At 54.7% G+C, this 14,354-nt stretch overlaps 2 protein-coding genes across 2 annotated transcripts; one reads left to right on the forward strand and one right to left on the reverse strand.

The window, feature by feature from the left end:
• Positions 1-1,655: 1,655 nt before the first annotated feature.
• Positions 1,656-10,497, reverse strand: ORAI2 (ORAI calcium release-activated calcium modulator 2). Its single transcript, XM_049639225.1, has 3 exons — positions 10,386-10,497; positions 6,894-7,181; positions 1,656-2,451 (listed from the first exon to the last, which is right to left on the reverse strand). The coding sequence occupies exons 2-3, from the start codon at positions 7,116-7,118 to the stop codon at positions 1,912-1,914; spliced, it is 765 nt and encodes a 254-aa protein (XP_049495182.1). The 5' UTR covers positions 7,119-7,181; positions 10,386-10,497; the 3' UTR covers positions 1,656-1,911.
• Positions 9,184-14,330, forward strand: LOC125928660 (uncharacterized). Its single transcript, XM_049639384.1, has 3 exons — positions 9,184-9,188; positions 10,379-11,060; positions 13,672-14,330. Exons 1-3 carry the CDS (start codon positions 9,184-9,186, stop codon positions 13,840-13,842), a joined length of 858 nt encoding a protein of 285 aa, XP_049495341.1. The 3' UTR covers positions 13,843-14,330.
• The last annotated feature ends 24 nt before the right edge of the window (positions 14,331-14,354 follow it).

The raw sequence follows: 14,354 nt of genomic DNA on the forward strand, positions 1-14,354 counted from the left end.
CTGGGGAGCTTGGCACATCTGGTGCACTTGGGGCGGAGGCACCAGATGGCCCAGGACAGTGAGGCCAGCATGGCCCCTCTCAAAAGGCCCAGGCTGGAGGAAGGGCCTACTGCCCACTCCCAGCCGTGGGGAGAAGCCAGCCTGTCTTGTCCAGGACAGAGTGGCTGTCTTACAGAGACACAGACACAAAGCAAATACACAGTAAGCCAGACAAGCCTTTTCAACAAGGCTCCAAGAAAGAACAGACATGCACCAGAGAGCAAGCAAATTAACGACAGACGTCTGCAGGATGCAAGGAACACGCCCTTTGGAAGATGCCAGGCTCTTGTCCAGGCTCCCACAATGTCCCGACTTAACAACGGTTGATTCTCGGCACAGCTCCCAGGCAGCCCCTTGGCATTTTGGTTACGTGTTAAGGTTTGTGTCCTCAACAGTGTGTCACATTCCCAGCAACCTCCGCCAGGCCAGCCAGGATTTCTTGGCGTGGGCGACTCAGACCCCACAGAGAGTAAGCTGTCCACAGAAATGCCATCAGAGCATGACGTCCGAGGACTATGAAAACAAAAGTCTCCCTCTCTAGGTGGCTGTTGGCCAGTGTGGTAAGCCTGGTTTTTGAAAGCAGCTCGGGATGTGGCATGCTTCCCCCTGAGCTGAGCTGTAGTATGTATGTGCATGACCCAAGAACATGGGCTACGGTCTAATGAAAACAGCAGAACCCATGCTGCACAAGGCCCGGGAAATGCGGGAGCTGGGCCCCTGCGTGTGGCTGGGAGGACTGGGGGTTGCTGCAGGGGAACACTATATGGGGATTCGCCTTCCATTAGAAGCGGGACCTGCATCTGGCCAGGGCCGGCCAATGGCCTTGTCTAAACAGAAAGTCCCCCAGGCTGCTCCCTCCCGCCTCCTGGGGTCACAAGACAGCAGGGAGACAGGAAGTAGGCTCTGCTTCCTGAGCAAGTGACTTTGGCAGCCATAGCCTGGAGAGGCAGCTGACTTGGGCTCCAAGGCCATTTTGTAGCCCAAACATGGAGAACTCTGGACTTGAGCCCTTTCCCCGACCCAGTGGCTTTGTTGGGTCATTGTGACTGGGCTCCAGCCTGGCTAGAAAGAGAGAATTTGAGCCCAATGTGCCTCAGAGCACCCCTCAGTTAAAAGTCTCCTCAAGAGGGCCTTTCACACGGGATGCCCACAGATGTGCCTTGCCAGCCCCATCAGGCCTCCATCCTTGGACGTCTTCCCAGGGGCCTGACAAGTCTGATGGCTGGCTAAGCACCGGCGGCACCAGCTGAGCGGACCCGTGCTCCAGGTTCCTGCCCTCCTCCTGTGAGCCAGGCCACTGATTCCCCCCAGGGCAGCGGAGGAAACCACCAGGCAAAGCTGTGGGCCTGTACCCCCTCTCATCAGACACCCAGCCGCCAGGAGACCCACCTCACGTGTCACGGGGCAATCCCTTCTCTGAAACTCTCAGCCCTCCCCTTGCTCTCCCACCTCTGCTGGCCGCCTGTTCCGCATGTCTGAGATTGCCCTTGCCCATGACGCCTGGGTGCTGCCTGGAGCCCTGTCCCCTGCCGCAGAGAATCCCCAGGCCCAAGGACTCAGGTTTTTGTTTTTGTTTTGTTTTGTTTTTTGTTTTTTTTTTTTTTTTGCTCTCAACTCTTGGCAACAGAGTCTCTCTTTCAACTACAGATTTCCACTTTCTGCGGGAGCATCATCCAGCCAGGTTCTCCGACATGAAGACAGGGACGAGACTTTGGTCTGGAACTTTCTGGCAGTGCCTAGGCAGCCTTGTCAGGAATCCCCACGTTCCCGTGTGATGCTCCCCGGAAGGCAAGCAGCTCATCGCTGGCTCCCAGGGGATGGGAGGGTGGGGGGGGGGGGGGGCTGCTGGCCTGTGCCCGGGGCGCCGCGCCCTCACACGACCTGCAGGCTGCGTTCGTGCCCGTCCAGCTGCACCTTGAGCTTGTGCAGCTCCTCGATCTCGCGGTTATGCCGCTCGGTTTTGTGGCGTACCAGCGAGCGGTAGAAGTGGATGGTGAAGACCACAAAGATGAGACCTACGGGCACCATGATGATGGTGGACACGAGCGCGGCCTGCCAGCCCGTGTGGCCGCCGGGGCCGGGCGGGGGGCCGGGCTGGCGCCGCGCGTCCACGGGCAGGAACTTGATCCAGCAGAGCAGCACCACCTCGGCCAGGAAGAGCAGGATCCCCAGCACGGTCGAGAAGCCCCAGGCCAGCTCGATGTAGGGGTGCATGCGCTCGTGCGGGGACTCGCTGATGGAGTTGAGGTTGTGGATGTTGCTCACGGCCTCCACGTTGGGCAGGATGCATGTGCTGATGAGCAGGGCAAAGAGGTGCACGGCCACCAGCACCGTGGTGCAGGCGCTGAAGGCGATGAGCAGCGGCCGCGGGTACTGGTACTGGGTCTCCAGCTGCACCTCCACCATGGCCACCTGCAATGCAGAGCAGGCGAGGCTGGGCCGGGGTGCCCGCAGCCACCCCCCCACCTCCCCGTGCGGGGCCCACTCGCGGCAGAGGGCTCCCACCTCACTGTCCACATACTTCCAACTCTCCTGTTTTCTGATGAGCTAAAGGACACATCTCACTAAGGAAGAACCTAGAAAATGCAGGAGAGATTAAAGCACAAGGTGGGGGGCAGTGGGGCTCACCCCCTGGGGGGGCCCTCCCAGCCCAGAGGGGTACCGAGCTCTGACCCAGGGCGGAGGCCACCCTTCCCTGGGAACAGGTGGCTTTGCTGCTGACTTAGCTGCAAGACAATGGCTGTTTTTCAAAAACTAAAAGCTAACCTTTCAAAAAGTAAAAAAAAAAAAAAAAAAAAAAAAAAAGAAATCATGGAGGCTCCCGTGGGTCCCCAGGTTCCCAGACTCGGAGGTGCACGCCCAGACAGCCTCACACAGGCCACAGGGTGCAGCTCACAGCCCTAGAAGCCCCGGGGGAGAAGCCCGCATCTCAAAGGCCAGGAATGGAAACAAAAAATGAGGGCAACGGTGATGGGGGAGGCTGTGGGGAGGGGGCTGGGCTGGGAAAAGAGCTGAGTCATCAACCGCAGTCACAGGAAGCCCGGGCCAATAGGTAATGCCTGAGATGGATAAATCGAGAAACAGCAGTCTGGAGAAAGTTTTTCAGAACGAAGAGCCTGAGGGCGCCGCAGCTGGCCGGGGGTGGGCAGCCAGGGTTGCTGGGGTGGTTTACATGCCCTGCAGCAGCACTTTGGTTTTAAACTGCATGCACGTATTCATTTTGATAAAATAAAAACGACTTTTTTAATTAAAAAAATGTTTAAATTTATTTTGAGAGAGCAAGCACAAGTGACAAAGGAACAGAGCAAAAGGGAGAGAAAGCCCAAGTGGGGGAGGAACATACAGGGAGGGGGAGAGAGAGAATCCCAGGCAGACTCCACACTGTCAGCACAGAGCCCAATGTGGGGCTTGAACCCACGAACCATGAGATCATGACCTGAGTCGAAACCAAGACTCAGACGCCTAACCGACTGAGCCACCCAGGTGCCCCCGACAAAAAAAAAATTTTTAATCCATGACCCCGAGATCAAGAGTCACAAGCTCTACCAACTGAACCAGCCAGGCGCCCCAAAACTAATTTTAAATAAAAGGGAAAAAAGACCCACAGAGGGAACCAGAAGCCCCAGCCTAGCTCTGTAGTAGTGAATGTCTACAGCCAGTCAGGCAGGATTTGCTCACCACAGGCCCTAAAGGGCATTCACACTACAGGCTGGGCAACGTGGCCCTCCCCCACTTCCCCCAGGGCAGACCCAGGCTACCGGGAACTTCTCCCTCTGTGGCCTGGCATTCCCCTGCCCCTCAGCACAGTGGACCACCCCCAGCGGATGGTGCAGTCCAGGCCTGGCAAGGACTCCGGGGCTCACCAAGGGTCTTCCCCCAGGTGCCCACAGGTAAGAAACCAGACCAGTCAAGGAAGGGGGACGGGGAGGCAGAAAGAGAGAAGCCAGAGGAAGGCTTCTCCACCCACTGCGTTCGCTTCCTAGGTCCGAGCCATCTTCTGTTTTTAAATTTTTACAAGAAAGACAACTTCACAACTTCTAGCAAGTCCTGCTCCCAGAGTGAGAGACTCATCCTTTCAGCACAGATGGAACATTCGGTTGGTAAAAAGAAGACACGGCAGTGCCAGTGGACCACAGCTGAACAGAAACTCAGAACCGATCACTGCTCCATACAGTTGCCATAGGACACGCGTTGAGGGCGTGGTCTTTTCTCAGTGACCCCTGTGGCCTGGGCAGGCTCTCGTTACCACAAAGGACATGGCTCAACAAAAAGGCGTTGTAAAACACAGAGGGCATTGAGGTAAGAAACAAAGATAATTAAAGGGCCTGCAGTAGGAAAGCAGTTTTGTTCAGCCTCATGGAGAGAAAAGGCCGAAAGGCCATTTTTCAATGTGTTTATGCAAAGATTTTATGAGGCGGCCACGGTTCACTGGCTGTCTGTGTTAGCAGAAGGATAAACATGAACAAACGGGCTTAAGGTTAGGCATAAATGCTCGCTGTGGGGCAAAAGAACAGCTTTGCAATTCTAATCGGGGACACCTAGCAAACGGACTCTTCACTTTTTCTTGGCCCGCCCTTGTTCAGCCATGGTTTCCACTGTTGAGATCCTATCCGATGATCTGTGTTGGTCTTTTTTCTCGCAAGCTGCTCCACAGTCTGAATAGTTACCTGGCCTGCAGGTGGCGTGTTAATCTAGTGGGCCCACTGCTGCTTTCCCACCCCTGGTTCTGCTGCTTTCCAGTTTTCACCATTACCACGGAATATCCGGTGCGTATTAGGCCGTGGCCGCCCCCATGAGAGGAACCTTCTAAAAAAGAAGGTGAGGGCACCGCATGACTTCTGAAGTGTATCCCGGGTTGCTTAAGGAAGCATTTGCTGGTAGAGGAGATGCCCCATAAATGTTGAAGAAACGAACGACTGATCACTGGCAAGTGTGACTGCCATTGCCGAGCTAAGGACAGACAGCAACCTGCAGGATGCATCCAGGCCCTGCCATCCTGGTCTCTGCCTGCGGTCACTATCTTCAACCTAAGACCACTTCGTACCCCTGCGGGCTGCCGGTAAGTGTCAGACTAGTCCTCCAGAATTCGATCTAGGTTTTAGAACCTTATGCACAGGGCCTTTAAACAAGCAGTTTGGGAGGCTTCAACTTGGGTGAGCCTTTCGTTGGCTGGGGAAGACCGCGAAGCTTCTCAGAGTTTGGAGATCTGAGTGTTGGGAAGGCGGGGGTCTAAGAAGACAGCTGCAGACAGGAAGTGACTTCAGAGACCCGGGCCCCGCGCACAAAGGAAACTGTCTTACTGCATCACATCACGCAGCACTTCTCACAGTGTGTTTTCCAGAGTTAAAAACACAAGCGCGAGCCAGACAAACCTAACCTGAGACTATAATTCTGCCATGTGGAAAACAAGCCTTCATAGAGTCGTTTAAACTTCTTACCCGCATTCCGTACAATTAAGCTTGAGGAAACATTCTATCTTTTGCATGTGATGGAAACCACAGGAAGAAAATAACTATATGCCAAAGTTGTGCACCATATGATTTTATGCTTTTGGTGTTATGTTAAAAATAAATAAATAACACAATACAACACATAAATAAAGGCTTTGCTTTAAACTACTGACCTGGGGGTGCCTGGGTGGCTCTGTCCATTAAGTGTCTGACTCTTAATATTGGCTCAGGTCATGATCTCACGGTTGCTGGGATGGATCCCCAAGTGGGGCTCTGTGCTGATGGACAGCATGGAGCCTCCTTGGGATTCTGTCCCTCTCTGCCCCTCCCCCGCTTGCATGTTTGCTTTCTCTCAAAATAAACATTAAAAAAAATTTTTAAAGGGGCACCTGGGTGGCTCAGTTGGTTAAGCATCCGACTTCAGCTCAGGTCATGATCTCACTGTTCAGAGTTCGAGCCCGGTGTCAGGCTCTGTGCTGACAGCTCAGAGCTTGGAGCCTGTTTCAGATTCTGTTTTCCTCTCTCTCTCTGCCCCTCCCCTAATACTCTGTCTCTCTCTCAAAAATAAACTTTAAAAAAAAAGGGGGGGTAGGTGCCTAGGTGGCTCAGTCAGTTAAGCATTTGACTTTGGCTCAGGTCATGATCTCGCGGTCCGTGAGTTCGAGCCCGGTGTCGGGCTCTGTGCTGACAGCTCAGAGCCTGGAGCCTGCTTCGGATTCTGTCTCCCTCTCTCTCTGCCCCTCCTTCACATTCTCTATCTCTCTCTCAAAAATAAATAAATAAACATTAAAATTTTTTTTTTTTAAAGAAAAAAATTATTTCCACTCAATGGAGAAGAAAGAGGGGTGGCCCTCCCTGCGTTCTCACTCTGAGTCCTGGCATCTTCACCTTCTGGGACAATTCCCTGAAGGGATGTGAGTCAGGGACTTTGAGGTCAACAGGTGACATGGCCCTTCTCAGGGCCCGCAGTTTGGCCCAAGACTGACTCCTGTGCTGGGAAATGACTCAGAAGGAAGGCAGTGGCCTGGCAGCTAGGAGTCAGGTCAGAGGCTCTGCTCCGTCACCCCAGGGGCCACATTTGGGGGGCATCTGCGTCCTGAGTTGGGCCAAACTGAGCAAACCCCAATCATTGCAAGAGTCCTGCTCAAATCCTTCAGATTTTCCAAAGTCTTGAGGGGTGCCCAAGGTGGGAGCACACAGGGGGTACTTCTCTCCCTGCATACTGAAGCTATTTTGATTACTCTCAACCTCCTTGCCAGGTAACCGCTTGGGGACCATCCTTGGCAGCCAGCCTGTCTGCCAGTGGGGCCTAGAGGGAGTGCTTTGCTCCCTGAAGCATCATAGGATCTCGACAGCAAAAGCCCATTTTGCAGGCCGCGTTCCCCACCACGTGTCTGCACTCACCATGGCGAAGCCTGACAGCAGGGCGGAGGTCCGGCTGGAGGCCTTCAGCTTGGCTCTGCTCAGGTAGAGCTTCCTCCAGGAGAGCGCCTGCACAGAGTGGTGGTTGGACGTGACCAGTTCCAGGTAGCTGCGGCGGACCCAGTCCCGGTAATCCATGCCCTTGTGGCCGGGTTCAGAGCAGGCAGGAGTGGAGGGGTCCACAGGCACGTTGAGCTCAGCGCTCATGGTGGGAGCCAGGCTGGGGGCAGGAGGCAGATACTCTCAGGCATCCCAGAGGGTTCCCGGGACCTGGAAAAGCCAGAAGCCAAGCAAGTTGACCTTCTCTGGGACCTGCTGTCTATACCTGACACTGGGGGGTAGTGGGAGTATGGGACCCTGATCCCTAACACAGGACCGTGGGGACCATCTGTGGGCGAGGAGGGTCAGGAGTACACTTCCAGGAACCACCACAGTGTCCACTGTGCCTCCCTCCACAAAGCTAGAATCCGGCCTTCCATCCCTATGTTAGAAAGGCTCCAGTCAAATGTGGGTGAATGGAATTCTAAGGTCAGCCCCAAAGCACCTAAGGAACCTTCCAATCTGTTGCTATCCTCAGGGAATAGGGAGCTATAGCATTTACAGAGACCCTAGGACCTAGTTGCTAGGCCTGGATTTTAATCTATCATGTGATCTTGAGCACGACATCTGAACTTTCTGACCTTGTGGGGGACATCCCCACTCTCACAAGGCTCTTAAACAAAATAACAGACCCAAAGACTCAAAACTGCTTTTCAGTGTCTAGGGTCCCACCACAAGAAAAAAATAATAATAATTCCAAACAGCAGCTAATTTCTCAAATCCAATTTAAATTTTAATCAGCGCAGTTCACCCCCAAAAATACTTGGTTTATATAACTGAAGGAAAAGCCACATCCAGGCTGCGGTGGAAACCCTGAGCAAAAGGAAAAGCTGAATCCACCAACTGACATGAGCACATGTTACAGAGAAACGGAGACCAGAGACCTCTGCGGTCATCCCAGGTAGATATCAGGTTTGACAGTAACACGGAATGAAGATCAGAAGGGCCGATCTGTCAAGACTTGTGAATTTAAACCCAAATCTCCACTAATCCAAATAGGGGATTGGCGGTCTCATGTGGCCCAAGGGACCGGCCTGCGCAGCAGCACGCCAGGATCGGTTCTAATTAATCTGCAGGGCAGACTTCAAGGGCATCGGCACCTCGCAGCTCACTTGGCATCAGATGTGAACTTGTATGTTCAGGCCCGCATAGGCCCCACAAAAAGCCAACTTAAGGCTATTACAAACAGATCAGTGTTTCTAGGTCCCAGGGAGCAGAGCTGGGGGTGGGTAGGTGGTATAAGGGGTGTTTACCAGGGTCAGTGGCTGTGGAAATGCCCCAAACTTGATCTATCCACACCAATCTCTGAAAGGGTTCTATGGGAGGGTCCTAGAGGTGGAGAAGAGCTCTCTCTTTTGGGGTGCCTTCCTCTTTGTTCTCTACTCGGCTGCAGAGGTACAGCTTTTCCTGGCCAACAGGACCTTGGAGAACAGTTCTGTGTTCTCCTATTTCTGCCAGGGGATACCAATTACTAGGTCGTTTCTAGGAAAGTTGGCTTGGGAGCCCTGGTCACTGCCCCATGCCCCTGTCTGCAGCCAGAAGCATTGCTTTCCAGCTCTTCAATCACTGGACCGTCCCTCCCTTCGGGGAGAATTAAGAGAAACATTGCTCACTAACTAATCCGTTGGTCAGCACCAAATAATTTAGAATGGCATCATTTGGAGATTAACTTTTCCTCTTTTCTTTATCCATACATGACAGAAGCCAGCCAACAGGTATGAGGAAGACAGCATATGGCAGGTGGATGGGTGAAAGGCACAACCTTTGCCCTCACAGAGCAGCCATCTCTCCATTCTCCATCCAAAAGACACTTCTTACTGGGCTTTAAGGTCAGATTGCATTTGGTATTTAGGCATCAGCGATGAAAATGGTGAGGATCCTGTGAGTTGGGTGGGGAAGCAACATAAGGGGGGGGGGGATTTTCACCCAATGAGCTAAATGCTGCTTTCGTGGAGGGGGTGTGAGGACAAAGGAGCCACTTTGGGCAAGGAGAAGGTCCCTGCTAGGGAGCAAGGACAGGAGTCAAGGACATAGGTAGTAAAGGCAGTACTTGCAAAGAGGGACCCTCCCTCAAAGACGAGATTCTGCCCTCATGGGAGGGTTCTGAGAGACAAGGGATGTGGCAGGAAGGCTGGCTGCAGAGGGAGTCAGGGAAATGTAGGTGGAAAGCAGGATGTGGTAAGTGTGTGGAGCCCAAGGCAGCCCAGGCAGTGTGACCGTGCTGGACTCTATGGTGGTGCCAGGCTGCAGGGGCTTTGAAGGAGCTAGTGAAGGGGGCAGCAGCCTGGGGTCGGTGTGGTCTGGGTGATTGTCCACTGAAATGTTTGGCTGCCTGGGAGGAGCAGGAGGACCTGGTTGCCTCCAAAGGGTGAAAAGACAAGCCCGGGGGCCATCAGTGGGCCTGGGCTGGGCTCAAGTTGGAGGGTGGAGAGGGAGGGCTTTGGGGGCAATGAGGGCTGACACTGGCCTCTGGGTAGTGCCCGGGCAGTCTTGGCCCTGCAGATGTCCTCTGAGTGGCAGGGAGTGGAAGGAAGGCCAGGCTGTCCGTCTGCTTGGAGCCTGGGTCTTGAGGCAGGCCTGTGGATCCTGGAGATAGAGAGGCCACTTCCTGCTGAAGGAGTAGCCTGGACTGGATTCATATCCCACCTAACCGTCCCAGTCCAGGGGTCCTACCTTCTGCCAGGCCCCCTCCCCCTGCCCCAGGAGAGGCAGAGTTCTCACACTCTGGGCTGGGGTAGCGGTGGGGTGGGACAAGATGAAAATTGACATCTCTGTCGGGTGACAGAGGCTTCAAAGGATGCCCTCCTGGCTAAACTTCACGGAGGCTTTTTTGTTTGTTTTTTATATATAAGGAGCAGTCAGAAAAAAAAGCTCTTGAAGAATAATGGTGTCTCTAAAGATGAGCTATTTATTCTCCTTGGCAGGCCTGCCTGAAACATTTCTAGGCGGTAGGTTTGGGGTTTGCCTGTCTTAACTTCCTTTAAACATCTGGGGCATGAGCAATGGCGTGTCAGACTCTGTCACACCCGCGCGGGGCGGGGGCGCAGGGGCCCCCGCAGCCTCCACAGGGTTCTCCCAGAAGCGTCTACCTGCATCTCTGTCCCTTCCCCTAGCAAAGCCTCAGTAGAAGCAGGACCCGCACTCGGCCCCTGTTCTGGACTTCCAAGTCTTCTCAGCGCCGTACTCCTCCCAGGATCCCTTAGGGTTGGGGTCCCCTGGCCACCCTCCAAATCCGCAGCCACCCCATCCCAAACCAGCCCAGGAGAAAGCCCACCCCCTCCCCCGCGTCGAGTCTCCCATTGCAATTTTGGTCCCCCAACAGGGCGGGGTACCCCCCCCCCACTCCGCCAACCGCCCCCCACGGCCAGCACTCACCGAGCTGCCCTGCCTGCCGGCCGGCTCCGCTCCCACTCAGGCTTGTGGCATGCGGCGTGGCCGTGTTGCCCTGTGGCCCCGTGGCCCGGCCGGGGCGCTGAGCACGGCCCCCTCCCTCCTTCCGTGCGTCCCGCCGGGTCCCCCCCTCCCCGGCCCCGCCCCCGCGGGCTGCCCCACCCCCGCAGGCCACCGCAGCCGCTGCCAAGGCAACGGCGAGCCGCCGTCACGTGGCTGGCCCTTGGGGGCGCTACGGACCACGTGATCTGGCTGGCCAGGAGGGGAGGGGAGGGGCGGGACTCGCCGCCCCTCCTGCCTTACACCCCGGCTTCGGGGATCCGTTCTAGCCTGGACCACCCGGCCGGAAGCCGGGGAGCGGAAACCGGTAAAAGGTGCGCATCTCTCCCGTTTCCCCGGCGGGCGTGCCGCGGGCCACAGTGCACTCGGATTGGCGCTGCCGCGAAGGGGGCCGGAAGCCTGGGCATCCCTCGCTTTCACCATCCTCCCTTCCTTTTCCCCCCAGCCGCGCGGGCGCCCGGCCCTGACGACGGAACACAGGACGATGTGGTCGCGCTTCTCTGGGTCCCTGGATCTGGACAACAGGTCCAGGACAGGGTGAGCCCTGCTCGGCCCGAGAGCGTGGGTCTGAGTAGAGGAAAGGAGCACAGAATCCCCAGGGTGAGCCTCAAAGGATGCCCAGGACTGGCTGTGGGCCAGGTGGAGGGCTGGGGAGAGACCAGAAGGGCACGCCCCGTGGGGAGAGGGAACAGGTATCCCATTACCAGGCCACAGGGCGGGTGGGTGTGAGGTGAGTGCGGTAAAGGGCTAGAAGGTGAGGCTCTGTTTGGTAAGGGTTCAGGCAGCCACACCCGCTCGCCAGGGTGGACCCTGGCACTCCGTAGAGTGTGCAGGAGCTGGTCAGGTGGTCATCCGCCGCACCCCCTACCCACAGGCCCAGGGAGACACTTGGGGTCCTAGGCTGGGTGCAACTTGCTGGGCCCCTGATAGACCTCCACCAAGCTGTTATACTGAGATCTAAAACAGGAACGTTTTTCAGGAAGTGCACACGAATAATTAAGAGGCAGGATGGGTTCATATCAACCCCTGTGCCAGAGGGCCCCTCACAGTCCTTCCTCACAGTCCTTCCTGCGTGCCCTACATAGGATTTTTCCATCTGTCACAACAGCATCTGACAGTGACACATTTATCCAAACGAAAGAAAAATTCCACTCGTGTCAACCAGTCCAAGTTTTCTGACAATTGTAAGAGGAGAGGTTAACGGATGTCAGGCCAAATCCATTAATCTCTCAAGACGCATTTTAGAGGCCATTGCTGAGAGCCAGAACGACACCTTTTAATCCAGGAAGACACTTAAAAACAGACCACAGCATAGGGAAATCCCAGGGTCTGATTACCGACCTTCCCCCATCAACACACACACATTATAGATGGCTATAGGAAAGGGATCATCTGAATTTCACAGGGCAAAATCCTCAAAAAGCAATAGCTCTTTGTAAAATGATGTGGAAAACAGGAAGACGACACTTGGTAAACCAGAGTAATTGCATCACAGATGAACATTCTTTCCACAACAGAGTCACTTGCTTAAGTTTTCACCGTTGGAGTCTGATCTGACTGCACATCCTTTAGAAGGCTTTCGGTACTAGTCAGTGATGCCTCCACCCTCAAGCACATTTATCCAGCATGTCTGGACAAAAGGAAAATCTAAGTCATAATTACCTGTGCTTTTCAGAGTCCATTTCCTAACCAAACACAGAAAATGGCTCCCCCCTCCTCCCTGCCTAGACGAGTAAGGAAGGTGCTGGCACCATGCTGAAAGGTGGTACAAATTACAATACTAATAGTTGGAGGGCCCCTCAGGTGCACAGGTAGTCGAGCGTGAGTTACACAGAAGTGAGGGAAAGGCCCACAGGGACCAGCCACCCAGTTGGGATGTCTGGGTGACAGTCTGGGCTGTGATTTCCCTAGCTGTTTGGCCATGGCAAGTTGCTCCCTTGCCCAAGGCCTCAGCTTGAAAAAGACCAATTCTTGGAGGCACATCCCGGGGGCCTACCGCGTTCATCTTCCCCATCAATGCATACCCTTATTCAGCTAAGACTGTGGCCCTGCTGTCCCCTTCCCTGAGTCTTCTCATCCAGATGGCCTCTCAGCTACCCTGGACTATGGAACCAGTCTGGACAGTTCTGTCCCCTTGGCCATATGGCCGGGTCCTCGTCACTACCCCTTAGGAGATCTTCAGTTCCCATCTCTCACTTTCTGACCCTTTCTCACCCAGTCCTCAGCCGACCACCTCGCTTCCTGGACTCTGCTGAGACCCGCTTTTTGCCCCCAGCCTCCTTTCTGACTCAGCCTGAGCCCTCGAAACCTCTCCTTCCACCACGTTCCACTTCACGCCCAACTTCTCAAGCGACCTGTCCTTACCATCTCCTTCTCGGCCCTTCTGCAGCTGCCTGCCAGCATGGTGCTGACTCTGGGACAGATGTCAGCTGTGCCCTTTTCTGTCTTTAGGAACCTGTCGTTCCAGCTAGAAACATCTCTTTCCTTGTTCTGGTGACCTCACTTTTTTTTTTTTTTTTTAAACCTCTGTGCAGTCTCCTCCTCTTCTGTCCCCTAGATGTGGATGTCTCTCCAATTTCCCCTGACTGGTTTCATCCATTCCCCTTGTGTCAAGCAGCCTGTTGACTCCAAATGGTCACCCCAGCCCGGCAGGGCGTGGCCCAAGGGCCCCCACCTCACCATGCTCACAGCTGAATTCCCCATCTTCCCTCACATGCCTGCTCTACGTCCTGGGTTACCTGTGTCAGGAACCCAGCAGCTACGCAGCTGGTGACATTACAGATCTGTCATTAATGATTACTCCCATCCCCATCCAGTCCTGTGAAGTCTCCCATTTGTCTCCACAGGTCTCAGACTAATTCAGGCCCTCGTCACCTCTGCACTGTGTTACTGCAAGTGCCTTCCATCTGTCCCCTTCCCATCTAATCTGCACACTACAAAGTGGAAAATTCCCATCTCTCCCCTGCCCCCACTGAGCCCTTCAGTTTTCCCTGGGGCCTTAGATCAACTCCAGTCCCCTCACCTAGTGACTGAGGGCCATGACAGGGCATCTGCTTCTCCTCGGCTTGGTTTCTTAGAACTCCTGCATTACTGGGCTACCCGGGAGCTCAGCTCAGACCTGCCCTCATCCCCGAGGCCTGGGTCACATGCCACGCTGTACCCTGTGCTGTGTGCAACTGTGCTGACCTTTTTCTTGTCTGTGTCTTATCAGATCTGGAGCTCCTTAAAGGCAAGGCCTGTGTCTTGCTCACCATCGTCCCCACTGCTGAGCCAGGTACACTCAGGAAACCTTCAGATTAAGCTTTCGGGCATGTTCAACAATTTGCTATATTCTGTGGAAAAAGAAAACTGCTTCAGGACTCGTACCGGGGTGTTCTCTTGACTGAAATATATTAAAATACGGTAACGGTAGCTCACTTAAATCAAGTGTGCCAAAGACTAAACATAAAGAAACTTCCACGGGGGAGGAGAAGGCACGCCTGTCCTCACAACTCTCCTTCCATGCAGCCTCGAAACTGATTTAGCGATGTTCCCATTCCCAAAAGCAACATCGCTCCTCTAACTCAATTGAATAACGCGCTTTTTCCAGAAGGGTTAATGTTGAAAACAGGAGAGTAAGCTGGCAACAGTCCTTGATAGGTTAAACCAATGTTTCTGAAGGGGGGCCTGTGGCAGAATCTGCTGGGGTGGCTGTCCCAAATGCCTGAGCTGCCACGAGGTGGTCTCCGGGGCGCGGTCGGGGAGTGCAGATGTCAGAGGTGGGCTCCGCGGTGGCCGGGGCCATGGCACCAGTGGCCTCCGGCAGACACGACCACGTGCGCCTGTTCAGGCTCTTCCTGCCGTAGCGGCCATTTTTCCAGTATGAGCAACTTCCCCGCCTGCTTTCCGTCACAG

This window comes from Panthera uncia, chromosome E3 (assembly GCF_023721935.1).
Source record: "Panthera uncia isolate 11264 chromosome E3, Puncia_PCG_1.0, whole genome shotgun sequence".
Classification (NCBI taxonomy): Eukaryota; Metazoa; Chordata; class Mammalia; order Carnivora; family Felidae; genus Panthera; species Panthera uncia.